This window comes from Xiphias gladius, chromosome 7, assembly GCF_016859285.1.
Source record: "Xiphias gladius isolate SHS-SW01 ecotype Sanya breed wild chromosome 7, ASM1685928v1, whole genome shotgun sequence".
Lineage (NCBI taxonomy): Eukaryota > Metazoa > Chordata > Actinopteri > Istiophoriformes > Xiphiidae > Xiphias > Xiphias gladius.
Genome location: NC_053406.1, coordinates 15,261,123 through 15,287,952, shown reverse-complemented (window position 1 = coordinate 15,287,952; position 26,830 = coordinate 15,261,123). Strand labels below are relative to the sequence as shown.

The 26,830-nt window shown below is 39.7% G+C and overlaps 1 protein-coding gene across 3 annotated transcripts in view; it reads left to right on the top strand.

The window, feature by feature from the left end:
- The window catches only part of arhgef12a (Rho guanine nucleotide exchange factor (GEF) 12a), a 37,588-nt gene extending 11,189 nt beyond the window's left edge, over positions 1-26,399 (top strand). The window contains exons 3-42 of one of the 3 annotated variants that reach the window (XM_040130743.1): positions 3,835-3,855; positions 4,664-4,755; positions 6,997-7,062; positions 10,623-10,721; positions 12,019-12,068; positions 12,305-12,362; positions 12,455-12,627; positions 12,940-13,017; positions 13,423-13,542; positions 14,026-14,133; positions 14,404-14,538; positions 14,749-14,850; positions 15,033-15,143; positions 15,259-15,357; positions 15,719-15,761; positions 16,002-16,107; positions 16,287-16,424; positions 16,519-16,551; positions 17,076-17,190; positions 17,285-17,390; positions 17,487-17,690; positions 17,779-17,917; positions 18,013-18,045; positions 18,174-18,325; positions 18,550-18,696; positions 19,019-19,104; positions 19,885-20,010; positions 20,289-20,403; positions 21,933-22,033; positions 22,274-22,351; positions 22,531-22,606; positions 22,734-22,901; positions 23,093-23,180; positions 23,288-23,365; positions 23,461-23,555; positions 23,856-24,059; positions 24,185-24,421; positions 24,596-24,822; positions 24,944-25,019; positions 25,128-26,399. In XM_040130743.1, coding sequence (XP_039986677.1) covers positions 3,835-3,855; positions 4,664-4,755; positions 6,997-7,062; positions 10,623-10,721; positions 12,019-12,068; positions 12,305-12,362; positions 12,455-12,627; positions 12,940-13,017; positions 13,423-13,542; positions 14,026-14,133; positions 14,404-14,538; positions 14,749-14,850; positions 15,033-15,143; positions 15,259-15,357; positions 15,719-15,761; positions 16,002-16,107; positions 16,287-16,424; positions 16,519-16,551; positions 17,076-17,190; positions 17,285-17,390; positions 17,487-17,690; positions 17,779-17,917; positions 18,013-18,045; positions 18,174-18,325; positions 18,550-18,696; positions 19,019-19,104; positions 19,885-20,010; positions 20,289-20,403; positions 21,933-22,033; positions 22,274-22,351; positions 22,531-22,606; positions 22,734-22,901; positions 23,093-23,180; positions 23,288-23,365; positions 23,461-23,555; positions 23,856-24,059; positions 24,185-24,421; positions 24,596-24,822; positions 24,944-25,019; positions 25,128-25,138 — 4,294 coding nt within the window. In that variant the 3' untranslated portion in view covers positions 25,139-26,399. Of the gene's footprint in view, positions 1-3,834; positions 3,856-4,663; positions 4,756-6,996; positions 7,063-10,622; positions 10,722-12,018; positions 12,069-12,304; positions 12,363-12,454; positions 12,628-12,939; positions 13,018-13,422; positions 13,543-14,025; positions 14,134-14,403; positions 14,539-14,748; positions 14,851-15,032; positions 15,144-15,258; positions 15,358-15,718; positions 15,762-16,001; positions 16,108-16,286; positions 16,425-16,518; positions 16,552-17,075; positions 17,191-17,284; positions 17,391-17,486; positions 17,691-17,778; positions 17,918-18,012; positions 18,046-18,173; positions 18,326-18,549; positions 18,697-19,018; positions 19,105-19,884; positions 20,011-20,288; positions 20,404-21,932; positions 22,034-22,273; positions 22,352-22,530; positions 22,607-22,733; positions 22,902-23,092; positions 23,181-23,287; positions 23,366-23,460; positions 23,556-23,855; positions 24,060-24,184; positions 24,422-24,592; positions 24,823-24,943; positions 25,020-25,127 lie in introns of all 3 variants that reach the window. The other 2 variants (XM_040130742.1, XM_040130744.1) reach the window with 2 other exon arrangements.
- Positions 26,400-26,830: the final 431 nt, after the last annotated feature.

Genomic DNA, 26,830 nt, shown 5'->3' with positions numbered 1-26,830 from the left:
ATAAAAAGTCCTTTCAGTACCTTGACAATTTAGACTGCTTTGCTGCATCTTTCAGACCATTGTCGGAGTCTGTTGAGTCATGTTATTCCTTTTGACATTAAAATGATTCTGTGTTTTATTTTAATTTGCTAAAACCGTTTACAAAGGAGATTACTTTTGTCCTTTCAGCACTCTATTGCAACCCCCTCTGACACTTATCCACTGCATTGTATACGCTGTAGGAATTTTAGCATAGCAAATGTCTTTGCTAATCTTTCATTTACCATGTATACAATGCACTAATGAATATGTTTTAGCTTTGCGATATATCTCTTTTCAATCTCTGTGGTTGCCATGAAATTCAAAAGTGCAGGACAGTGCATAGCAAGGTAAACAGGGAAATCCAACTGATGTGATAACTGTTCTATTCTTTCTGAATTACCAGCATGAGTTAACATGTCAACTTTGATCAGCCTTGTGTAAGTGTGTATGTATCAGCCCTTTTTGCATATGTAACGGAGAAGAAAGCAGAACAGAATGGGAATTCATGAGGCTTGTAAGCATTTTTGTTCTTACCACTAAATAAATCAGGCAACATGACTATAGTTGTGAGCTGCTTTGCTAACACACAGGCTAAGTTGTGCAGAGTCTTTTAGTTGGCACTTAATTTGTGGTATTTGTCAGTGCCTTCACTGCCTTATTTGTTACTACCTCATTTTCAACTAAGTGACACTTTTGCTTCCTAAATGAAAGTAACCTTCTCCGTTTCAGTATTTAATTTCAAAATCGCAGTTAACATTTCTGTCACACACAATGCGCACAATAGCTCTGAGGATTTGATTGGTTAAAAAAAAAACACAACAAAGAGTAATGTTAGCCAGTGGAGATGTATTGTTAAATAACTTTAATAATATTTTTGAAATATTTTGTGTGTGTGTATTAATGAGGACATTGTATAGACTGCACTTTGTATAGGCAAACACACAGGGATACATGATAAATGAGTTTAACCAAATGAAATAACGATTGCTACAAAGATGGATTATATCAGGTAGCAGTACTTTACTGTGCAGTTTCTTAGAATAATCTAATAAGGTTGTTGCCATTGAACAAAATGATTTTAGTTATTTGACAAGCAATCTGCACAAATGATTTGGCTTCTTTGGAGTTCTGTTTGATGACATGTTGTTTTTAAAAAAAACAGCTGATTTCGAGACAACTTTTACATTTAACAATTGTATATTCTGAAGTACTGTTTCCTACCTTTATTTGTATTATTAACATTGCAAAAGTGGTTATCAACAGTGCCATCCAGAACTTTCACTGTCAGGCCCTGGAGCGGTATGCTCATGGATTTTCATCAACTTCTAGCAGAGGCCTGGCAGTTTCAGGATTCTGTGCAGAAGGATCATTCATGGTTGCCATTTAGAAATGCTACCTATAATTTAAGAAAAGTTTTTTTGTCATACTAAATTTATATTACTATAATGGTGAAAATCGTACTATGTTTGATATCCTTGAAACTCACACAAAAGCAAGCCCTGTCACCTCAGGTATATGTATTTGTATACAGAATTATTCATCCCAACCTACCTCTTCTGTTCCATGATTACCTCTTCTTAGCCTAACTGGCATAAATGTTCAAGCTTTTCACTTTTGTACGCCACTCAAGCCCCCTTGTTTATAGCCATGCTTTTACTCTTTTTTTCCCCAGTGTACAGTATTTTTTACCTTGTGTTTAAGTCCCTTTTCTTCTCTGAAACACCTAATCCGCTACTATTCAGACCTTCTCATTCTCTCAGTCTTCTTGTTTCTGTCCATTGCAATGATCTTTCTTCATGACCTTCCTTAGCCCTTAAATTTTTCTCAGTCAGGTCATTTCAAGCTAGGTGTTATGTCTACGGACACTATTATAACTTTTTGTAGAAGTACATCATTATTTCTGAAAGCATGAATCATAAGTCTAGTTCAGCATAGACATTATAGACGGCCTGATGCATCATCCAGCCCCTTAGGCCTTGGTTTGACTGTCATGTTTTCATTTGTTCCTGTATGATCTACCAAGAACAACATCTGTCTACTCAGTTTTGCCATCCATGAGCTTGTGTGTACGCATTTCCCAGTTCGGTGTGTATTTATGTGCTGACTTTTCCATCTCTCCAATTCAGAGGTTTCTCAGGGAGTGGGCTACTTAAAGTTAGTTTTTTCTGCTAGAGGCTCTGGAACTTATTACAGTCTGGGGCCTTTTCATAAACGGGCCATTCAGCTGCCCCTGCATGGATCTGAATGGGACACTCTGTCGCCAGAACAAAGAGAGTTAATGTGGGCTAGTTAGTCGTGAGACCTCCCCATTACGGAAGACTGGTGTTCTGAAATATGTAGTTATTTGTTCTACTGTTCTGTATTATAAGAGTTTGTGCATTTAAAGTTTAAAGAGTACCATTGCAATTTACAGTTACCCGTTTCCTGTTGTCTTTGTGCATTTTATTTTTTTACTTTTTACAAATCATATATCATGTAGGTAAAGTCTGCTAATTTTACCATATGAGACAGCTTGAAATTAACAGTGTCTCACCCAGTATACACGCCCTTAATAAAGCGATGTGGGCATTACAATAAAGTTTGAAAATGGCTTTACTTTTATGGGATTACTTCCTGGCTGAGACATCAGTCTTTCCCACGTTTTCCACCTCATCAAAATAAAAAAAATAAATAATGAAAGTTTAAATTTAGGCTTTATGGTAACTATGTTGTAATATAACTTTCAACCCAGCGGAAGTGGTTTCTCATACTATATGAAGAAGAGTGGCAAAAATGGCTTCTTCTGAGTGTAGAAAAATGAGCTATGCTGACTGTGCAGACCCCACCAAGAATAATGTAGAGCAACCAGATAATTGGCACAAACTTCATAAGGGTTGAGAAGATTTTCCATTCAGTGGAAATTCCATTACAAATAAGAATACATGATTAATATTACCCTTTATATTGATTTGGAATAGATTCTCTTAGATACCCTCAATGACTTACAAAGAACCTAGAATATAAATGGGAATTTTGCCCATTTTAAAGAGTAGCTTATGTCTTTATTCATACTTCCCAGAGTAGAGGAGTTAAAATTGGTTCTTGTGTAAGAATTGACAGGTCCAGCCAGGTCAGGTTTTGTGAGCAGCTTACTCCTACAGATGCTAATGCGTGCTCTTTTCGGTTCAGTGCAGTTGTCAAAGTGAAGAGAGAGAACTTAAATCAACTTCCTGTCTATGAAAAAATTAATTCTGAGCTACCTCTGAATCCTTAAGGCTCTATCCTAGATTAAATCAAACACCTACTGTGAGAATAAACAGTGTAGTATCTCCTTAAATCTAAATTTTCATTCATGGTGCGTCTGCCAAACAGCAAGTCAATACACAAATCTCTTAACTTCCTGGAAAACATTGCCTTTTCCAATATGGTGCTGACAGTATCCCTAAATTATTTCATCCCTACATCACTCTGTGGCAGTAATCGGCCCCAGGGCAGGCTGCCTCGAAGGAAACAGGCCATGGATGTGATTATGATATGATTATTACAGGCCAGTCGTGATGTCTGTGAGGAACTAAATCACAGCTGACACGCAGCTGAGTTCTGAGGACATTTGACCTGGAAAAGGCTTTAATCTGCAGCTGAAGAACTCTGGTGTTTTATCAGGATTATCATGTTTACCACCATGTGACTCTCAGGAGAAGCTGTCAGCTTGGCATCGTGTTTTTCACCATCCATATAGGCATAAACAACTCAGCTTTTGTTTACCTTGTTACGTTAATAGTCTGTCAGGTAATTTCTGTGAGATACTGATGGTCATTCTGTTTTATCTTGCAGGTTTCCCAAGAAAGCAAACAGGTAGGAATCTTTACTTTCTCATATTTTATTGCAGAGACATGCATGCTTATGGGTAGGTAATCCTGTGGCCACACACACATACACACCAGTGGTTTACACAGAGCTCCAGATGAGGGAAATGAGGCAGGTATTACTAGGCCTGGTGTGCTGCAACACAGAAGTCTTCAGAGTTTGGACCAACCCCCCCAACCAAACGCGCACACACGCACAAGCACACGCACAACGCACACGCACACACACACACACACACACACACACACACACACAGAGTGATGGACAAAGGGGTCCCTCTTCTAAGGGCGGCCCATCACTGCCTTTCACTGTGAACAGAACAGTGGCCTTTCACAGTTGGGGCCGGTATAGGCAGAGGCAGCCATACATAGCCTCCCGAGGTTCAGGCCGGAGTCTGGCCTTGTGGCACCTCCTCTGAGGAGCGTCCTTTTTCTGGCTTTGCTCTCTGGGCACTCAGTAGAGCGGCTCCACATCCTCTCTGGCTGTCACATTATACAGTAGACACACTCAGCATGATTCATACACTAGGAGGTCCTCTGGCCACACTATTCTCTGTGCTGAAGCGAACAATTGTTGGTTCTGTGTGTCGCTGTAATTCCTGCTGAACCTTCACTTGACTGCAGCTTGTGCGTATACAGGGTAGTAGTGCAGCAAGACGCATGCATTACAGTGACATTGGAAAAAATGTTATGCACAGAAGACTACAGTGTTGTATGTGACAGTACATGACAAATACCAACGTTTTGCTTGTTTGTGCAGGATTACCTTTTTCTCATGGGTGTTCCTCTTTATCTAGAACCAGCAGCATTCTCAGTAAAGACCATCCCCCCGACAAGAAACCCAAAAGTGACAAAACCTCACTTCCCTCCAATGAGTTTGACCCTACAGGTAACTTCCTTCTTTCTTCTTTGTTTGTACATACTGTCTCTTTTTATCTCCGTCACATACTCTGCCATTTCTCCATCCTGACCCTCTATCTCTGTATGCATCACTTTATCTGATTGCCTCATGTGTTTGTATCTGTCCCTCTCTCAACCATTTATTTTTCGCTCTCTCTAACACATACACAAACGCTCTCATAAAACAAGTGTGCTGATGATGGTTTGGACAAGGCATGCTGGGATGGTGAAAGGTGGTGTGTATCTTGCTCTGTGCTTTGTGTTGTATATCCAGTTCTACTTGTGTGGTCTGATCTGAGATAATTGTGAGTCTAATCACTGGAGCCTAACAACTTATTTTGTTTTATTTAACAGTTTTTTTTTTTTTTTTTTGTTTTTTTTTTTTTTGTTTTTTTTTTTAAAATTTGCTTCAACTCATGGACATCATCATATGTCTTTATTGTCTGAGTCATAGCTGCATTATACTGCAACAGTTTGGCAGAATCATATTTCGTGGTTATATTTTGTAGGTTTTAAGTCGATAAGCGCAGAAAGGTTTGATTACAGGACCTTAAAATCTGCAGCTGAATGTTAAATGTCCACATGGTTCTTTTAGTTTTACATAAATCAGTGCACTGTGGGTTTTGTCTGCTCAAAGTGGTTGGGTGGTCTCAATGCATACTTGAAGGGCACAAAAAGCCACTAAGTCTGTTATGCACTCCAGTTTGACAGTTTATTGCAGGTTGAGTTGTTAAGGTTCAGAAACAGACTAGTTTGATATGGTGACACTCCCTGTGATATTTGCCATGCATCAGGGAATTATGATTTAAAATATTACTTTTGTATTCAAAATAAAACAGAAAATCCGCTGCACCACATGGTGGCTTATCTTCTTTATGATGCAACAGGGCACAGAGAAGATGTGTTCTCTCAGTGTTTACACAAGACATGCAATGTCTGTGTGTAGCACCACCCTAAAACCCTTCTCCATGTATTTCTCTGATGGTTTTTACCCATGTTTGGAATGATGCAGTGATTAAGAAAAGTGCACAGTAGCCACAGAGAAGCAAAGGATGCTTTATTCCACCGAAACCTTCATCTTTAGGTCCTTTTTAGATTGTTATTTCTAGACATGTTTCATATTTTAATTTATGTCATGACCTTTTGCATGCCTGCATGATGTTAGTTAATATTTCTGTTTGTCTCTTTTTAGTTATCTGAAAGTTGCATGAATCTTTTCCCAGATTTTCTCCTGGTTACCTTTTCTGTCATAGTTTCAAAGTGGTTTGGGATTATTAGGGGTGGGCAGGAGTAGTCAGATACTCTGGAAATGGATGTTAAAACTAATGTATGAGATTCACATGTTTTCAAAAGAACAGATATGTGCAGTAAGTAAGCTTAAGCTTATAATATACTGGACATTTTTTATTTATTATTATTTAGTCTACTTAATTTAATAATTGGGCCAAGAACGGTTCCTCCCCCCCTTACAAGGTGCAACATTGTTTTGGAATTCCTTTTTTTTTTTTTTTGCGTCATCTCCTTTGCTGCAGCTTGTTAAAAACACCCTTGGGTGGAAAGATACACTTGAAATTGCACTGAGTATAACTGCAGTTGCACCAGCTAAGTATTCAGCATACTAAAATTGATTGCAAATTGAGTATACCAAACCCCTGATATGGAGGCACAATTGCAGTGTCCAGTTAGGTATGGCCAATGTATTATTAGCACAATATTTTATAATAATAAAACAATAACAACAATATTTTGTGGAAAGCCAACATGTGATCCTGGCCAGTTATAGCTTACTATGTTTTCTGGTGAATTTTTTGTTTTTTGTTTCTTTAACTCTAAACTGCTCTTAAACCTCTCAAAATATTGATTTTGAGTGCAGGATACAAAATTCAGAAAAATATGGCCCCTGACACTCACAATGAAATGGTAGAGTGACATCTATAGGAGTGGAGGTATTTTAAAAAGGGCACTTTCAGCAAAAACCAAGCCTTCATTCATTTTTAGTGGCTGCTCTCCTGCCTATCCCAACCATTATGTTTTATTAAACTACCTGTTGGTTCATTTAATTTTTCTTCTCCCATGATTGTTTCTCCTTCATGATTTTCTCTTTCCTGTTTTTTTGTTTCCTTTCCTTGTGTTGGTTCTTGTTTTGTATGTGTGTGCGCGTGTGTGTATGTGTGTTTGTTTGCTGCTCTGCTGTCTGTGCTGTGGTCTGCGTGGTGGGGGCTGTGAGCAGAAGCTCTGGTGGTGCAGAAGAGTGGCAGCAGCAGTGTGCTAGCAGAGGGGAAGCCTGAGTCCTGTGGTAAGATGCCCCTGCTGGAATGGCTGGTGTGACAGCTGCATCTATACATGCTTCAGACCCTGGTGTGAAATTGCCACTCAGTGTCTGTTTTAAACAGAGTGATAGCAAAAGAGTTCTGTTTATTTTGTTTATTTTTAATAATTATAACATTAAGCTGTGTGTTCAGAGGTCTGAGATGCATGCCTCTCTGAGTTGGGTGCTAATCAGTGCCAAGAGATCACTCAACTGGGATCCATCAACATATGAGTTAACTGCTTTGTATACAAGGACATATAAATTCATGCTGAAGAAAAATCAATACACAGTTTAAATTGGAATAAATTACCAGACTATGTCTGAAAACTGAGAGACATTTTATCCACGTTTACACTCTCCGACAGCTAAAACTTGACTGGATGTGCTTTGACATAGGGCCGCAACTAACAATTATTTTAATTATTGATTAATCTGCTGATTATTTGGTCTATCGACTGTCAGAAAATAGTTAATAGGGTGAATAAGTGGTGTCTTAAAATTTCTTTTTGAAGGCATTGCTTGTTTTGTTTGACCAAAATTCCATAACTGAGAAATTTAGTTTACTCACAAATAAGACAAAGAAAACTAACAAATCCTTATAACTGAGAAACTGGAGCAATTGAGTATTTGGCATCTTTGCTTGAAAAATGTTGATTGATAAGTCACTTCGGCGCTACTTTGAAATGTCAGTAGTAAATGGGTTTATGTCTTAAATAATTATATCTTTGAGCACCACACCAAAGTGTAAAATCTGAACAGTGCATAGTGCCCAGTGTATCACTGCTGCAAGATATGGCATTATCATTCTCCATAGGATGACAGTGGTTCATGCCCGTGCAAAGCATGCATTCCCATGATTATGTGTAGATGACGTTTCTGTTTCCAATAACCACAATTTTTGTTTGTGTACTTGTTGTTGATCAGTACAACTGGCTCAGTGATTAATTGGTTGTTAGATGTTTGGCTTTTAAAAATTTCAAAGATAATACAAACTATTCAAATCACATCTTTTCTGTTGTCTATCTGTATACCTAGTAAACTCAAGTCATATTTGTTTTGGCAAAAATACCGCTAAATACATCACTTCCATCTTAATCCATGGATGTTTTAGTAACTGAAGAATTATGACTATTGGAATTCATTGTATAAGACCTTAGCAGCTGTGGTCAGTATAAATTAAATGATAGATTTTGGATTACCAGGATGCAGTTCAACCGTTTACTTTTAACTGTAATCCCACACTTGAGTCAGATCCCAATATTTATGTAATTCTTCAGTTAAGTCATCATCTAAATGTTATTAAAAATAAAGCTCACACAGCGAATAACACATACATGCTTACAGGGACGTACTTCTGCTTAGAGAAAAGTCAAGTGCCCACTGAACAATGGGTTTAGTGACTTGTTTTCAGAATCCACATGTTAGTAGACTGAGAGTGTCAGTATAACCCATTTCAACTGCTCTCTCGTGCTTCTTAGATCATCTGACACTTTTTCACATTTTCACCGTTGTTGGCCACAACGGCACAGAAATTGGGACAGAAATTGTCAGATAATGTGATATTTCCTACCAAATGACCTCTGGTGGGTGCCTGGCCTCACAAGCAGTGAATTGACAAAACAGATTCTTAAGGCAGCTGTCAGAAATGCCAGTTTCTGCTGATGACAGTCTAATCTCTCTCTACGACACAGTTTATGAAGATAAGCTTCTACTGTCATATTCAACAAAGCAAGTTTGTGTACTTTCTTCTCTTTGTGTCTGGTCTTGCAACAAACTAGAACTGAGGAAATTCCCAGATGAAAACCCATTATCACATTTGAAGCTCTAAATAGTCAGACCTTTATATTTAAGAAAAGTAGTCTGACCTTTGTATGTGGTATTCTAATGACTTAGGCTTCTTCTTTTTGTGATTGTGGTGCTAAAGGTACTCTGTCAGTATTAAAGGTCAGTTTATTCTCTAGAGTAAATTTCCCTGTGTTTAAGGAAAGGGTGCTGATTACGGATCAGCACCTCCTGAATAATACATTAGTTTAGATGGATTAACCTGACCAGTGTCCGTACTGCCACTCTTCATTTATAAATACCAACCAAAGGTCTCTAAAATACTGTTTTGTGTATGAAAAAGCAAAAGATCAATATTAGAGGCAAATTCACACCAGCCCTTTAACCCATGTGGGTTCATCTGTTTTCTTGACACCCCTGCCCTCTCCCCCTTTCCCTTCCCCCTGCTTACTTAGCTCTACCTAACCCCCTCTCTACTCCCTTCCCCCCAGCATGGGGCTTTTGGCCCCCCTAACCGCTCTCTGTGTATTAGCTCCTGTTCCTTCCACTCTCCAACCCCCACCCCACCACTCTCTTTATCGATCGACTCACCTCTCTGGTTGATGCTGCACTGATCAGGAAATCTCGGACACAACAAAAAAACCAGTTCAAGGGTCACCTCCCTCAGTCTGGGCCTCTTATAAATAGAGATGTTTTAAGATAGCTTGCTAATAATGGAAAATCAACTCACTTCTAGTTTTTAATAACACGAAGACAACATTTTTTTCTGTTTAAGTAATTTGCATTCCTTGTATTGTGTTTCCATTTGTGTGTACTGTCCTTTCAGTCTAGTCAGTGTTGGCCAGACATTAGAGAAGTTCTCATCTCTCATCTCTCATCTCTCATCTCGCTAATGAAACACCGCATAAAGAACCTGAAAAGTAACGTTCCTCCTTCTGGCCTGTTAGACAACAAGCAAAAGTGTCTGGGTTCATCAAAAAAATTAACATTTAAAAAAAAAAGGATTTAGTAATCCTTTATTAATGTATTATTTATTATTAATTTTTGTTAAGTAAATTATTTTTTTAATATTATGTCAGAAAAAATCACCACTAAAAGTTTAGCTCTTTAAATGTTTTCTGGCAAACCTTAGAACAAGCTATCTTTATTTTACATGCTGCTTGTTATCCTGACATCAGTGTCTAGACTGAGGATGAGTTATCTACTGATATGTTAAAGGATAGATTCACAGTTTTTCAAGTGTGTCTCAAGACAATACTCATATGGCCAAATGTACACTAAAAGCATTATTGATCATTCCTCTTGTCTATACTGTCTGCAAAAAGATCCCTTTTTAAAGCAATTCCATTATAAGTGACGAGGGGGGGGATAAATCTCTTGGAGGAGGAACGAATACAGAGACCAATATTTCTTTTAATGTACATATAAGAATGTGAGTTTTGTTGTAAGATAAACTTAAAGAAAATTGAACCCATCCTTTAAATGAGGTGTCTACTCCCTTCTGCTCTCGTGAAACCCAATTTTTGCACAGCTCATACCTGGACTGTTCAACAACAAACAATCCCTTTACAATACATGTTTCAAGTTATTTTAGATCATATTTTGATTTTGAGTACAAGGATGAGGTTTAGTTTTATTTTTATGTTTGTAGTTGACGCACTGACTTAAGGGAGTTAAGTAAATTTTACTTTGTGATTTTAGTGACTTCCTGGTCCTTTTGAAGACACTGTTATGTTTTTCTGTCCTGTCTGTCTCACTTGCAGGTCTGGTCCAGCGATGTGTAATCATCCAGAAAGATGAAAATGGCTTTGGGCTCACTGTCAGTGGTGACAACCCAGTGTTTGTGCAGCTTGTCAAAGAAGGTAAGGTGGAGCCTCAAACTTAGGAGGAAGAAGAAAAGGATGTTATTGCAATGACTACTTTTGGTGTAAGCCATTGTAATTGAGATGTGGGCTCCTTTTCATGCGCTGACATCAAACTGTCATGGTAGTTTACTTTGAACTCACAGATATGAGGGGTAACTGGGACTTAGCAACCACCACCACCTCTCTGGCACTTACTTAGAGTAGTGAAGCCTTTTACTGTATATTTCCTCCTCAGTAGTTTCACATTAGCTTCAGCTTCTGCTTTATCAAGTTGTCTTTTAACGAGGTGACTTTGACAGGATACTTACGCAGTCCCAGGCAGTCCCTCGCTGTCTGTAGAGGGTGATGTGGGCTGTTATCAAGCCACAGAAAACAGTAGTGTCTGTACAGTAGTGGAGAGAGACAGAAGAGGAAGGAACTGATCGAGGACTTTTGTTGCACTGTCATCAGTGCTTGGCAGTGTTTAGCTATCCCTGTATGGCTCTGCATTTGTGCTCTTTTTACTGACTCAAGACATAGAGCAGTCTACTTAGTTTCATCTGAATAATATATGCAACTTCTTTTTCATTTCATTGTAAACTGAGTAGCAAACAAAATGTATCTTTAATCTTGCTGCAGCTTTTCCTGTTCATACTTGTGTTTAGGTTTAACACAAGCAAAGTGAAGTCTAACTAAGCCCTTGTCTGTCAGCCCGCCGTGATGAAACTTACTGTTTTGGTTGCTCCGAAACTGATAAAATCCAAATATCTATTCACATATACATATCATTTGGGAACAAGTTACCAGTCTGACCTGTCCTTCTACTTTTAGACTGACTGATCAGACAAGATTATGTCCTTAGTTCAGTGGCACTGGTTAGAATTTCCACACAAATATAAAACTGAAAACCCAGAATGCACATCATAAGCAGTGTATTCGAAAAACTGTATTTGGTTTACAAAATACTTCTGCTGTATGCTGCTGACTGTAGAGTCAGACCTGGATTTCATAATAACCTGTCTCATGCCTAAATCCCTTTGTTTGGGGTGGAGCTGTGAAACAGGTCCTTCTCATAATATAACCACTGTTATGGTCTTTGAAAATAGAACTCAAATAGTCACTTTGCAACATCTGGTCTGTCAAGGCTATATGTCTTACTCATTGTGCAGAAATATCAATAATTGCACCATGAAACTGCCTGTCTTTTGTATTTTCCCTCTGATTTCTCTTGCATTCATTTCATTCTTCCATTTTTTTTATTTCTTTCCTCTCCTCTTCTCTTGCTCTAATGCTCTTTCTCTTCTGTGTTTGCCAGATGGGGCTGCTATGCGGGCAGGTGTTCAGACAGGAGACAGGATCATCAAGGTATTGTGTTCATCTGCCTCCATGTCTTTAAACTGCTGACGTCACTGTTTTCTAGTCAATGATCAGTGCAGAGGCTCTAGGATGCCACCTTCTGGTCAATCACTATTTCTGCTCTTTCTACTGTATCTAAAAATTGAGTGAAATATCAAACTGTAAATGTGGGCCTATAGTGGGAGGTTTTGGACTTCTATATCTGTCTTTTAGTTCTCATTTATAGTACCATTGCTGTCTTCCAGGTTAACGGGACACTTGTTACACATTCTAATCACATTGAAGTGGTGAAGCTAATCAAATGTAAGTTCCTCTGTCTATTTTTAAGCAAAATCTGCATTTTAAAAATAAATCTTAAAGTAAAACTGACACATCCCTTTGTTTTTCTTCTCTAGCGGGCTCCTATGTGGCCCTCACAGTGTTGGGGCGCCCTCCAGGGCTCGCCCAGATCCCTTTGTCTGAAGCAGAGTCCGAAATGTTGGGCGTTAGCATTTCCTCTCCAAACTCTCCAGCAGCAGAACGCCCCTACAGTCCTCAGGACCGCCTACCCTCCACGCAACCACCATGGGTACAAAATGACATCAGTTACTACTGATGCCCTCTTTCTATTACTTGTCTCCACAAATGTCCCTTCCGTTGTCATCCCTCTTCCTCCTTCCTCATCCTCTTGGGGATTTTCCATGTCTTATCCATGTATTCCTCTTCTTTCTAAATATGGTCTTATTTTTGTGGTGGTTTCTCTGTATCTCATCCTTTCTTACATTTTTTCTGTAAATGCATCTGGATTATGTAGATGTAATATTTGCTTGAATGCTTCTCGTCTGATTAACAGTTCTTCCGTTTGCTTTTCCACTTCGCTTTTCTTTTTTTTTTCTCAAAGGATGAAAATAGCAGTGTCTGCAACCAGAAGATTGATATCTTGCAAAGGATGCTCTCAAAAGAGCAGCAGGAGCTGCAGGTTAGCATAACAATCACTGTCAATTACTGTCTTTTCTCTATTGTAACACTGTTTTCCTTGGTAGGAGTTGGAAATAGCAAGGTGATTTGCACACTTTATTCCACGGTTGTGTATATTTAAATTTTGTTAAGGTATGTTTTGTTATCTGTATTGAAAATAAAAGGATCATCTCTCATCTGTCCTTAAATAGAACATTGTGTTTGGGTAGGAGGCAGGTACTAGGTGCACAGTTGATTATATGGACTGTTTTTCATGCACCGATTTTCAGACAGTATTTTCTTAAAAATACCCACGATTCATGCTACAGTATACATATGTAGAATTTCACTTTCCTGATTATACACACATCAAAGAGCACTACTGGTACTGATTCCTTGTTTTGATTCCACCCCTCTTGCTGTCTAGGCCATGAAGGAGGAGTACAGCAAGAACCCCTCCCCCAAACTACTGAAAGACATCCAGGAAGCTAAAAAACACATTCCTCAGCTGCAGGGTCAGCTCTTCAAGGCCACTGGGGCAACACAGGTAAAGCAAATAACCCCCTTCAACTAACTAACTTGTACATTTAGCCCACAGAATAGGGTATCTAGGGACACTGATCTCCCACCAACATCCAAGCGGTCTTTGTATGATTTTGTGTAGAGCATTTAGGGATAGTTCCAGACAAACAATAATCCTAATCTTATCAAAGGATTACGCTTTCTCTGTGGGAAGCCACTCTTTTGTGTCTGTGTTACAGTTTATTTTATCGCTCACTGAGCCTTGTCTTGTGTGCATCAACATACTAGTCTGCTCTCTGAATTTTAATACAAAGTTATATTTAATGAAATTACACTCTTTAAATACTGATTTAGTCATACATGTATTAAATATTCCCATTGTAGCCTGCTAGTTTGCTCTTAGCCATTGTCTTTGTTAAAACATGTTTAATTTTGACTTTGTAAATCCTGTTATGTAATAAAGTTGTTCATAATTAGTAACAAATGTTGTGTTTACATAAATCCTTAGGAGGCTGTTCCAGGTGGTGATGCAGATGATGGTAGCATTTTTGAGACAGAGCACACTCTCACCTCTAAGGGAGACAACAGTACAGACCTGTCCTGGAGCAGCACTCCTGTAAGTTATCACCTAAACAACACAATTTAAAATTTCCTCTGTACTTCATATTAAACTTTGATTCCAAGACTAGGCAAGTTGTAAGACATTAGATTCTAGGCATAATGCTAAAGGTATTGAATCGGTTCTAATTAGCCCTGCAAAATATTGTTGGTCATGTATACTAACTAAACAAATTATTTGGCAACAGTTGTTCAGTTTTCCTGGTGATTTCTTTTGTTAAATTGAGACTGCTTGAGAATGTAATGTTTTGTTCCATCCCACCTCCAGATATCTCACAGATTTGGGCCTGGATCTCCGGACAGTATGTGTCCAAGAGAGTCATCCTGCCCCAGCCCAAAGTGCACACCCAGGAACAGCTTCAACTCCTGCCACTCCCCAGAGGCAGAGGACGCCACTGACCTGGTAGCTATACTCTGTGGGCTTGTACAAATTCTCCTCAAAATATTTACCTATTCACTCCTTTTGATGGTGCAAGCAGATATGTTTGACAAAAACTCAAAGTGCATGGCTGTCAGTGCACGTATACCAGATCAGTGGATTACAATTGTCCAAACTAAGCTTTTATTTATGACAAAAAAGTAATTTCACAATTTATCACTGTCTTGTCCCCAGGACTCTCTGTCCCCTACCACAGTCAGCAGTCCCTCCTCTTCTCGTCTCGTCTCACAAATCATTGGAGCTGAGGACGACTATTTTGATTCAGACCAGGAACAGGTATTTTACCACAGGGCAACGTTAACATCTATGTCTTTCGTAATATAACTAAACACAGCTGACAGATACAGAATATTTTATCAAAGGCCTGGCTCTCTTTAGTAATCAAACCTAACTGTGTTGGGACATTTAGAGTAAAATTTTTTGTAAGATTGCAAATTGTTGTACTAAATTTGTTTCAGACAAATGGCCAGTGTAACAGCTTTAACAGCATTGAGCAGCTCAAGTCTCGCCCCGCCCACCTCTCAGCCTTCCTTCACCATGTCATCTCTCAGTTTGACCCTGCTCCTGTGGTAAGACCCACTTCCTGCACACCTTGTTAAAACTCTTTTACATATTAATTTTGTATTAAACCCAGCAAACTCTACAGATCACTATTTTTTATGACTCCTAATTTCGTGTCCCCAGTTGTGCTACCTCTATGCTGACCTCTACAAGCAGACCAACTCCAAAGAGACCAGACGGGTGTTTATGGACCTCCACACCTTCTTCATTGACCGGGGAGCGGTAAGTACAGTTTTTGTTCGCCAGAGTGAAATATGGGGAACACAGCAGGCCTCAACAGGTCTGTTGTTGTTGTTATCGTCGTTGTCGTTATATCCTGCACAACAACTGAAACACCAGTGATGAGATTTTTGAAAAAACATAGAATGAGCCACATGACCAAAAAATGTAGCATTTTCACAATTACCACAGAATTGTTAAATTTACGAGTAAGAATAAGGTGATATACTGTATGTGTTACTGATGGTTGTCACAACATACATAAGTGATGTCATGTTGACATGTTCATGAGTGGCGTGCTGTATAATTTGCATTCACATTGACATTTCATATCATTTGAAACTGTCTCAAATTTTTGTTACAGAATCTGAAAGTTGCTGTTCCTGAATCCATCTCTGCCGATCTTGGTAAGTATTTCATGCTGTGTTTTTGCTTCATTTGGTTGTCTGCCCAATGTCATTTTGAGCAGGGGATTTTTTGGTACAATCACCTTTTGCGCTTCTGTTGGCTCACTTAAACAATTTGGCCAACCAATTTGGTTTGGAATGTATTGTTAAGTCGTAATATCACCTATTTAGTGTGCACAAGCCACAATCCCTTTATACTTGGTGTACAGTGAATGTGAGTGTGTGTGCACGTGTTTGCAGACCGGCGGCGGACTGAACTGATCCCAGAGGAAATAAACAGACAACATGTTCAAACACTCCAGGACTCTCTGCTCCCTGACATTCAGAAGAACCTTGAGGATTTCAGGTAAACTTGTCAACTCTGAATTTTTATTTTCCATGGTTTGGTAAGTTCGGATTAATTGCAGAACTTGAGAATTTGTTTAGTTCTCACATCAAGGAAATAAAAATAAAAAAAATCTTGCTCAGTACAGTGCCTTGTATTTAGCCATTTTTGCTGAGGCATTATGTTGTTGGTACATGTAGGCAGAAGCGCAGTATGGGCCTAACGGTGGCTGAAGTAGAATTGGCGAGACTGGACCAAGAGCGAGTCATAGACCGTGTCACTCTGGAGAGAGAGCGGTCATATGCTGAAAACATCATCACCAAGATAGAGGATATCCTGTAAGTAGCACATGCACACACAGTCACGTAACACACACGTTTTCTAACCATTACTAGCCACTAAAACACTTTTTCTTCTTTGTATTGTTTATAGGTTAACTACTCAGACCACAGAGGAAGAGAAATGGTAAGCAAAATGATCTTGTGGAGCATTTGGTTGATTGATATGAAAAGCGTATGAAGGAGATCATTTATGCCTGCAAGGGGGTATCACGGCCCCTCGAACCATGTGTGTGCGCATGGCATTATCATCAATTACCGTGTCACAACATATTTGTGTTTAGATTTTGACTCTTAAAGTATGTTCTTTGCTGTATCAACCAAGATCACAGAGTAATATATTGGTGTCATCCAAGCCACATTCTGCTTCCCCCACAGTTTATAAAAAAAGGACTCAGTCAGTCTCTGAAAGAAAACATGTAATTAATGCAATAAGGTTACATTAAATAATTCAAACGTGGGACTGATTCAAACAGTTTAGTTTGAAATGCCATATGGTCACAGCACAGACCAGATGGTTTGTGTAGAAATTGTATGAGAATGACTGGTATGACATATGGTACAAGTCATAATATGGACTCTTACTCTCTTCAAATTTTAGCATTCTGTTGTTTTGTTAGTTATAATTCAGAAATGTTTGTTGTCATTTAGCACTACAATGCAGTATGTCATCTATACATACATGAAGCACCTTGGTGTGAGGGTCAAGGAACCTCGCAGTCTGGAGTCCAAACGAGTCCGGATCAACTTTCTCCCCAAGATCAAGGTACTTTATATCCATCTCTGCAATGTGGGCCTTCTCTCTTTCTCTTTATTACCTGCCTGATACATTGTCTTCTCTTGTTTTTGATAAAATACAGAAAAGCATCAAGACAGAAAAGGAAGGAGAAGAAAAGGTGAAGAAACCCAGATTTCCCAGTATCCTTGGACCTCAGCGTCGACCCAGCCGCATTGAAGCAGGGCCAGGTGAGTTGGGGCTTTTATGTAAGATATGATTATTAATCTACTTCTAAAACTATTTATTTATTTTTTTTAAATGTTGACACTTCTCTCTATATTTAGTTGGTAAAGCCGTGGATGGACGCCCCCGGCCTCAGAAACAGTTTTCTCAGCCTACACTGGGGGCAAGTGAGCACACGGAACCTGGTCGTCTAAGAGGCAGCCAATCAAGCGAGGGCTCTGAACTCACTCACTCCATGTCTGTCAACACCTCATCCCCAAACAGTGCCAGCTATAGCTCAGACACTAGCCGAGATGCTGATATGGGTGAGCTAGTGAAAAAATGAATTAAATACATCAGTACAAGAAAAAGAAACAGAAAGTGATAGCTTCTAACTTGCTACTTGTATCTCAGGGGGGACTCCGACCTCAGGCCCCTCCAGGCTGAGTGACGGCCTTCAGTCCGACCCTCTAGATGGGTTACCGTACCCTGCTTCGCACTTTGACATTTACAGCCTGGACCAACTGCAGGAGGATGACAGAGAAAGCGACAGGTGCATTTATGGTCAAATTTTCAGCAAAACGTTTGCTTCCTTACATAGAGAATATTTATTTATAACATTGATTTTTCTGTTAATATTTGTTGTAGAGCCCACGAGGGAACACCAAAGGCCATAAGAAGGTAGGGAACACAATCATTTTGACTTTTCATATTTAATTCTATCTTAAAAAAAAAAAAGAAGAAGCGGTGATCCACAGCGGACAGTTTTCATTAGCAACATGAAAAGATAACTTTCTGTCTTGCCCTAGGCTTGAGGGACTGGGTGCTGCTGATGTCCAGAGTGAAGACGACCAGGGAACAGACTCTGAGCATGACCCCCCAAACTGGCAACAGCTGGTGGGGCGAGAAGTCCTAGCGGTTCTCCGGCCTCATGAAATCAAGAGACAGGAAGTAATCAATGGTGAGAAGATGACATTGCACAATTCATTAAAGCCGCATTTCTATTTCTCAAAGAATATGTGAGGTTCACCTTCCGCATGATGTACAGTAGTATATACTGAGGAGAAGAGAGACATATGCAGAGCATTTGCTGGGATCCCACCCAAGTCGCTGTCAAATGTACATCATGTTGAGCTGTGCAAATGATCTGCCATCTTATATTAACATCTTGCATCATGTCTGCAGAGCTTTTTTACACAGAGCGTGCACATGTGCGGATGCTGAGAGTTTTGGACCATATTTTCTACCAGAAGCTCTCCAAAGAGGCCATACTGCCTCCTGCTGACATCAAGAACATCTTCACCAACCTGGAAGAGATTCTACAGCTGCATGGTAAACCTACAAACAAACACAGACATCCTGAAATCCGTCAAAAATTATAATTTATAAACAAAAATCAAAGTAAGGTAGTGAGAGTTAGAATAAAGGAAAAACCTACAACAGAATGATAACATATAGATCGTAAACTGTGCATCCACACAGCACCCTCACATTTTTGTGTTGCATTCTCCATCGTTGTTATCTTACAGACACACACACACACACACACACACACACACACACACACACACACACACACACACACACACGTATACACACACAAACACAAGTACACATACTGACTGTCCATTGGTCTTTCCCCTTTGAATTTCAGTTTCAATACTGGAGCAAATGGCAGCCATTCGGAAGAGAAATGAGTCTTCAGTAATTGATCAGATAGGAGATGACTTGCTCTCTTGGGTGAGTACAATTCTCAGACTGAAATGTATTTATTTTTCTTCAAACGTTTTTTTATATTGAATACATTTCAAGATGACTGTTGTGGTAGGAAAAAAATGTATCGTGCACAAAGGAATTGAACTGTTGCCTGAAATTGCTTTGTAGCGAGTCAAAAAATGTTGATCTTGGCATGAGATTGCTTAACTCAGCCTAACCTCTGTTTATTTTGACATGTCATATGAAGAGGAAAGTGGTCATGTTCAGTTTATATGATAGAAAAGGGGTTATTGGCAATTTTTTCATACTTAATATTAATTCCTTAAATTCTATAGTAAAATCCTGGATGACAAAACCTTAAACATGGCACAGAAGAACAACTCTGCCCTCCTCAGTAACAAGAAATGTTATCACAGTCGAAGCAAGCGAGTGAAATTGAAGCCTGTTCCTTAGTAAATGGTTATGTCAGACAGTGCCCTAGATTTGGCTGACATCTCTGCATCTTGATATCATGTGTAATACATTAGATGTGAGGTAGCCACGTATCAGCCGGCAGCCTGATCTAAAATGTCTCTATGGGGGATAAGTAGGGTAAATAGTCCCAAGGGGCTAAGCATTGATCTAGTTTACATTTAAACTTAAGTTGTCTCTGCTATGAGGGCTTAAGCCTTGCCCCCTTCTGGGAGTTACTGCTCATCGTAGTGGTTAAATACTAGGCATTTCCATGGCGACTACCCCTGACCCAGATCGACTAAGTGACTGATGAGTCTCTGCTCCGTCCTGTCTTGGGTTGGGTGGTTACAGTTCAGTGGTGGAGAGGAAGAGAAGATCAAGCAGGCAGTGGGGACGTTCTGCAGTAACCAGCCTTTTGCTCTGGAGATCATCAAGACCAAGCAGAAGAAAGACTCAAGGTTCACTTCGTTCATCCAGGTACGGACATTATGCTCAAATATTGCAGAAAACTGTTATTCAACAGAGATAAAAGTTGAAAATTAGTTTAAGCTTTCAGTTGTCTAATTCGACACTGTACTGAATGAAATGCTCAGAATGTGTCACACAGAAGAGTTAAACAACTGATATTTAGATCTGTCACTTTTCTCAATAAAAACCCATGCCACATTCAGTGTAGCACATTCACTGTCTATACTTGTTAAATTATACATTTGGTAACCATGTTAGCTTAAACTGTAATTTTCATTGTTTTGCAGGAGGCAGAGAGTAACAGACTGTGTCGCCGACTGCAGCTTAAAGACATCATTCCTGTAGAGATGCTGCGGCTCACCAAGTACCCTCTGCTACTAGACAACATCGCCAAGTACACAGGTGCTTTAGTGTTTCCTTACCAATCACCACAGTTGGCAGTGATTTCTTCATGTTGTAAATAGCTAAAGTTCACAATGTTGTTTGATACTAGTCCATATATTAACAATGTTCATGGACCTAAATGAAATAATGATTCAAATTAAGATGACTGAATAAACCAAAAATATAACAGAGAGATATTGGTCGTTTTGAATAGTAGTAGAACATGGTAGGCATGACACTTGAGGCTTATTGCAGATATATCGGTGTATATGTTGGCCGAATAAGAAATTTCTGTAGAGAAATCGCAAACTAGGTTTAAGGTAATATAGAAATTGTGTCACTTTTACATAATTTGTCCACCAGGGAGCACTAACATGTTCATTTTTTTAGCTGTAAAATATCCTGCACGGTGTGTATCTCCGACACAATTGTAAGGGATCCATATCAAGATTGTTGTTTATGTTATGTGTTTATGTTTGTAAAAAATTACTCTCAGCCAATATATCATGATTAGATTATTATACTTATTTTATTTTTTTAGTTGGGATATACAGTGGACACACATGAGGCCTTAATAACGTCAACATGCCTATAGGCAGGGCCGCAGGACAGAACCCTCTTGCAATCTTATTCAGACACTTCAAAGTCTGTCACACTCAGTCACAAATACTTAGTCAATCACTGACTCTGTCACAGGGAGAGAAATTGTCATCTGCTTTTAAAAAGGACAGCTTCAAACCACTATTATACTTGTTCTCTTAACCTTTGCATACATTTTTAGACTCGCATAACGTGACTAGTGATACTTTCGTCTGTCTGCAGCCCAGTTCACACACTGGATGCATAGCTGTATGGCACGCTCCACCAGTAAGGTTGTATAACATTTCTGGTCTGAAGGTTGTCATTGTCTAGACAAGAAATTAATTCTTGTTGGCTGCAATGCAAATGACCTCCTTAAGTAGAGTTCAGTTATTGTATCCAGCCTTTTTCTCCTGTGATCCTCAAATCAGTGAGATCCTGGGAGGCAAGTAATAGAATATGAAAATTAATTTACTCATGTTGCAAGTAACCATGGAAACACATAATACAGGAACACCTAGTTTGCATTTTATAATCTGAATGTAATATAATACAGTAGATAGACATGGAAAACAACTCTTGAGATAGAAGAAATGCGGCTAAAAATTAAACAAATGAAGACTTAAGCAAGGTTCTGTGTGGCAACATGCCAACCATTAGAGAATTACAGAGACAAAGAGAGATTATCATTTTAATGGCCCTGGAGCAGTACAGCACATTTTGGGAAATGTCTCACCCATTATTAGGTCCATCATTTTAGTCCTGGCTGGGGTTTGGGTCTCACACAGAGAGAATGCACTAATGATAAAGTATAACCAGCTATTACAGGATCATAATGCCCCCCTGCTCTATCATAATTTTTAAGAACGATGGCGTGTTAATGGACGGAGGAAATATCAATTTGCTGGACAGCCCCCTGCAGAACTATGGAGGCCTTGCTTCTTATTGGATGTTATAATATCTTTCAGACAACACAGTTGAGAAGGACAAAGTGAAGCAGGCAGCAGATTGCTGTAGGAAGATCCTAAATCACGTCAACCAGGCTGTGAAGGACTCTGAGGACAAGCAGGTGTGATTTTTTTATTTTTTTATTTTTTATTTTTTTTAAATCTCCTTTCAATTTTATGCCATCCCCTGGACTTTTCTCTTCCTCCTCTTCAGTCTCATCCTAAGTCCTTTCTTCTTTCCTGTGATGCCAAAATATATCTTTTCACAACCTCCTTTGCTCCCCAGGCAGTGGCTTCCTTTTAAAGAGCGCTTCTTTTCAACCCCTTTCCTCTGTCTCTGTTTCTTTTCATCCTTCCTCTAGAGGTTGGAGGACTATCAGAGAAGACTGGACCTCTCCTCTCTAAAGCAGACTGACAACCCCATGATCCTGGAGCTAAAGGTGAGTTATCTACATCACCTTTTTCAGCTTCAGTTAATGTGTACTCACTTGTTTTATACCCACATTTGCCGTTTGAAATATCAGCTAGATAAAAAAAAATAGAGCTATGTGACATGGCTCATAAACCATTAGCAAGTAAGATCTTATTTTAACTTATTTCCCTGTTCCACCTCCATCAGAACCTGGATCTAACGAAGAGAACGATGGTGCATGAGGGACCACTGTCATGGAAAGTGAACAAGGACAAGACCATTGGTTTGTGATCAGTGCTTTATAAGTGTTTGATTATTGATGAGCAGCTCATACAGTATAGTATGTGAATCCAGTTGACTACTGCCCATGCTTGACAGTAAATACAAGTGTCCTCTCTGTCTCCTTTCAGAGTTGTACACACTCCTCCTGGAGGACATCCTGGTTCTGCTACAGAAACAAGACGAGCGTCTGATCCTGAAGTGCCACAGCAAAAACCTGGCAGGCACCGCAGATACTAAACATATCTTCAGCCCCATCATCAAACTAAACACTGTGCTGGTGCGCTCTGTGGCCACAGGTCAGTTAATACCCAGTCTCTTACAAGACACAAGTAAAAAGCATCATCCTGTTCTTGCTTTTTAAAATTGCTAAAACGTAACCTGATGGATCGGAATACGGTATCAGGAAATCTTTGGCTCCATGAATGGAGGGCAGAGTAGCACTGATTAATCGCACCCCAAACCTTCTGTCCACCCTCTCTCTGGCCAGACAACAAGTCCTTTTTCGTCCTTTCCATGTCGGACAATGGAGCCCAGATCTATGAGCTGATGGCGCCCACAGTCTCAGATCAGAGAATGTGAGACCAAATACTTTTTGACTGATTCATTTAATTTTTAATTCCCCAGTTAAGTGGGCTGATGATTTGTAATTTTTTATTTATTTATTTTTTTGTCCTTGCACAAGGTGGCAGCGTCTAATCACCCAGAGAGCTGATGCCATGAAAGTCAAACCTCACAGCGTCATACCATTACCTCAGACCGAGTACGTTGCTTCATCTTTTCTTTATAATTTGACCAGATCAGATGACTCTCAGGGTTTGAGCTTGTTACTAACATAAGATGTTGCTTGTGTGCCAGTGGGGAGAGAGACGGTGTGGAGATCATTACAGCAGGTGTTTCCAGGCTGAGTAGAGACCCAGACCGCACATCCACCGGCAGCACCCAGTCCACAGGTAACTGCAACCACTCATTCTTCAGTTATTCATAGAAAAAAAAAAGTTATTCCGTATAACTTAAATATTCTATTTTTCTCATGAGTGTAGGTAATCCTTCTCTAATTATACCTCCTCTGATAACTGTAATTGTTCGCCAAGTGCTTGCTCTTGGGGGAATGTTGGGTCTCTTTAAATAATATTATAAAGAGTACGGTCTCGATCTGCTCCAAATGAAAAGTGCCCTGAGATAACTTCTGTTATGATTTAGCGCAATATAAATAAAATTGACTTGGCTTGACTTGAATTATACCTCCTTAGATAAAGAGAGCAGTCCAGCTTCTAGAAGTGCGATGCAGAGCTCTCTACCTGGTAATAATCCATTTGAGGGAGTAAAGGCAGAAGAAGAAGAGGAAGAGGAAGGTTTTGTGGATCCAGAGCTTCCTTACCAAGTGGCCGAAGATGGCAGAGAAGGAGACTCGTTTAACATATTTCCCTCCAGAGCGGACGAAGCACTGAAAACATGTAAGCATACACAACAGAAAACTCAAAAACATCTCCTACATGGGCAGTGAATGAACCAACTGTCCACAGATTTTGTATGTGCATTTCAAAAAATCATTAACCCCGACCCCTCATCTGTCCTTCAGTGGCAGCATTAAAACAGGTGTTGGTAACACAGCTCATGTCCCAGGAGGCTGCAGAGCAAACCAAACGCTCCACAGGGGCTCGTCTCCTCAGGACCACCTCTCTGCGGACCCCCGTAGACAGCCGTGCACGGGTGATGGTCCACAACGGCTCAGACAAGAACAGCTCTCAGACAGAAGACCCGGCTCAGGACCTGGGCTCTGGGGACACGGGCTTCTTCGACTCTCCTGAAGATTATGGTGAGCCTGGGCAGTCAGTTCACTGTAGGTTTAAATAGATTGTACTTAGACATGAATGTTTCTTAAAGTAGTCATTGTAAGATTGAGTTTGATTTGTGCTCTGTGTCATTTCCTGATCCTGACCTTTTCTCCGCAGCATTAGTTATAAATGGCTCCTTTTGATTCTCTCAGCAGGATACTTAGTCCTGGAGGGTTACGGTGGCTCAGGGGAGAGCAGCACAGATGATGACATCTTAGCATCAACCACAGGGAAGCAGCTGAGCACCTCACAAGGGTGTGCTGCCGACTCTGGCATCAATTTGAGGTTTTCCTCAACGTCACAGGCCGGCAGCCTCTCCTCTTTCAGCAGACAGGTCCTGTCTCACCTTAGAAACCTTCAGTCCAGCCTAAACTATCTGAAGGTATCTATCATTTATTCCCTGTTGGCTTCTCAACACACACACATATTATAATAGTATGATATAAACACATAGTGATCATTTTCATCGTATGAACTGACAGTGAATTGTTTTTCTCCTGCAGGAGGTTGAGGCCAAGTACAATAATCTAATACGCCAAAGGTCAGAGAGGTCAGCAGCAGACACGGATGGAAGCAAAGGTAAATCAATTCATGCTCAGTGTCAGCGTATGAATCACTAGATCTTAATATATGAATCGCTCCCTGTATTATCCTTTTTCTGATCCTACAAATCAATTTTTTCCACAGATAAGAGATAGTGGAAGTCCATGCTGCAGCTTTTGGTTCTGGTCCCAAAGAGAAAGTACCGACTTGTAGTCTGTTCTTACTTCTTGTGTCCTGGACTTTCTGGACGTCCTATAAGCTTGTCCTCTCACTGCTGAGCCCCCTTTTTTTCCATCGCTGTCGCCCGTGGTTGCCACAGAGAATGAGAGACTTAGTGTGAGCAGAAACGTTTGAAGGGAGGAGTCATCTTTGTGATGCCACGCCCCCCTCCATCAGCACAAGGCAATCAGGGAAGTGGGATTGCCCCAGAACCTCACCCCTCTACCATCTAACACCCGTTTCCCATTTACCCCTGAACTCCCTGCAAGAAAGAGAACTTATACCAAAATGTACAAAGATGTGTGTTTAGAATATATATATATGAAACACAAAACAAGAAAAGGAAAATTTTAAGATAATGTATTAAGATTTTTTTTTTTTTTTTTTATCCCAAGATGTATTTATTTTCTTTCTTTTCATTTTTTTTTAAAAAAGTGTTTCCCACATTGCTTGCATGCTTTTGGCCATGGTGTTTACCTTTTTGGCTGCTTTTCCTGCTTCAGTCACACAGGGTTAGTGTGAGTGTTGAGTGCACGCTAGCATACAAGCACGCCAGCCTAGCGTAACCCTGATGAAATGGCAGGAATATATTCAGACTGATAGAGGCCGGAGTTGCACTGGTGATGGATAGATCCCATTGTGTTAAAAACTCTTGAATTGTGTTAAAGTCTAGAATTTCAGATAAATTCTAGGTGTGGTATTAACTAGAATGAAGAGTCTGAGGGCTCTGATCTGGTCCTGTTGCATTTCCGTGCTGCCTCCTTCTTCCTCCTCCTCCTACTCTTCCTCACTGTGAGGGGTATTTTGCCCTTCGTCTGCTCCTCTACTCCTTTGCGTGTGATTCTCCCCCTTCTTTTCCCTGTGAACACTTACAGGTGTCATCCTTCTCTTTTTCCTCACAGCCCAGTGGCTTTCATGCTTATTTATCCGCTCCTACGTTCTTTATGTCATGCTTCCTCATCTGCCTTTGGCTATCTTGCCCCGTTCCCTCTCTTCTACAAGGAGCGGTCATGCTCTTTCTGTATTAGCTCCTGACAGAAATACTGATTCTTTCTGCTACTGTTGGCAATGCTGATCTGACTGCCTGATATTCTAATAATGTCATGAAGTTCAACATATTCTGTACAATGATCAAGTTGGAAGGTTATGCATACCTTTAATAAATAAATGGTGCCATGACACATTCAAAAAGGAAAACCTTGCCTGTTTTTTTTTTTCTTTAAGTTTTTATTAACACTGGAATTTGTTATGTGACACCACAAACATTTTAAATCTCATAAAAAGATTTAAAATTACCACACTGTCAGGCTGCTACGTCAGTTCTTAATGACAGTTTCAGTAATAGAGAGATTGAAGACCTTTTTTTTTTTTTTTCACTTAAAGCTTGAGTAGAAAGATCAAGGACACCTGAGCATTAGTCATGATGGATCAGCTAAGTGACTTTTAAAAAGTAGCTTACCCATGAATTTTTTTTATTGTTAAAATTACTCCAAGTGATAAAGAAACGTTAAGTTATGCCATTCATTTATAAACTTTAAATAAGCAAGACATCAGACCATGACTGTAGCCTGCTCACCTTAATATTTGTCTCTTTCTGGTTGAATTATAGTTGCTGTTGAAGAGAGTGC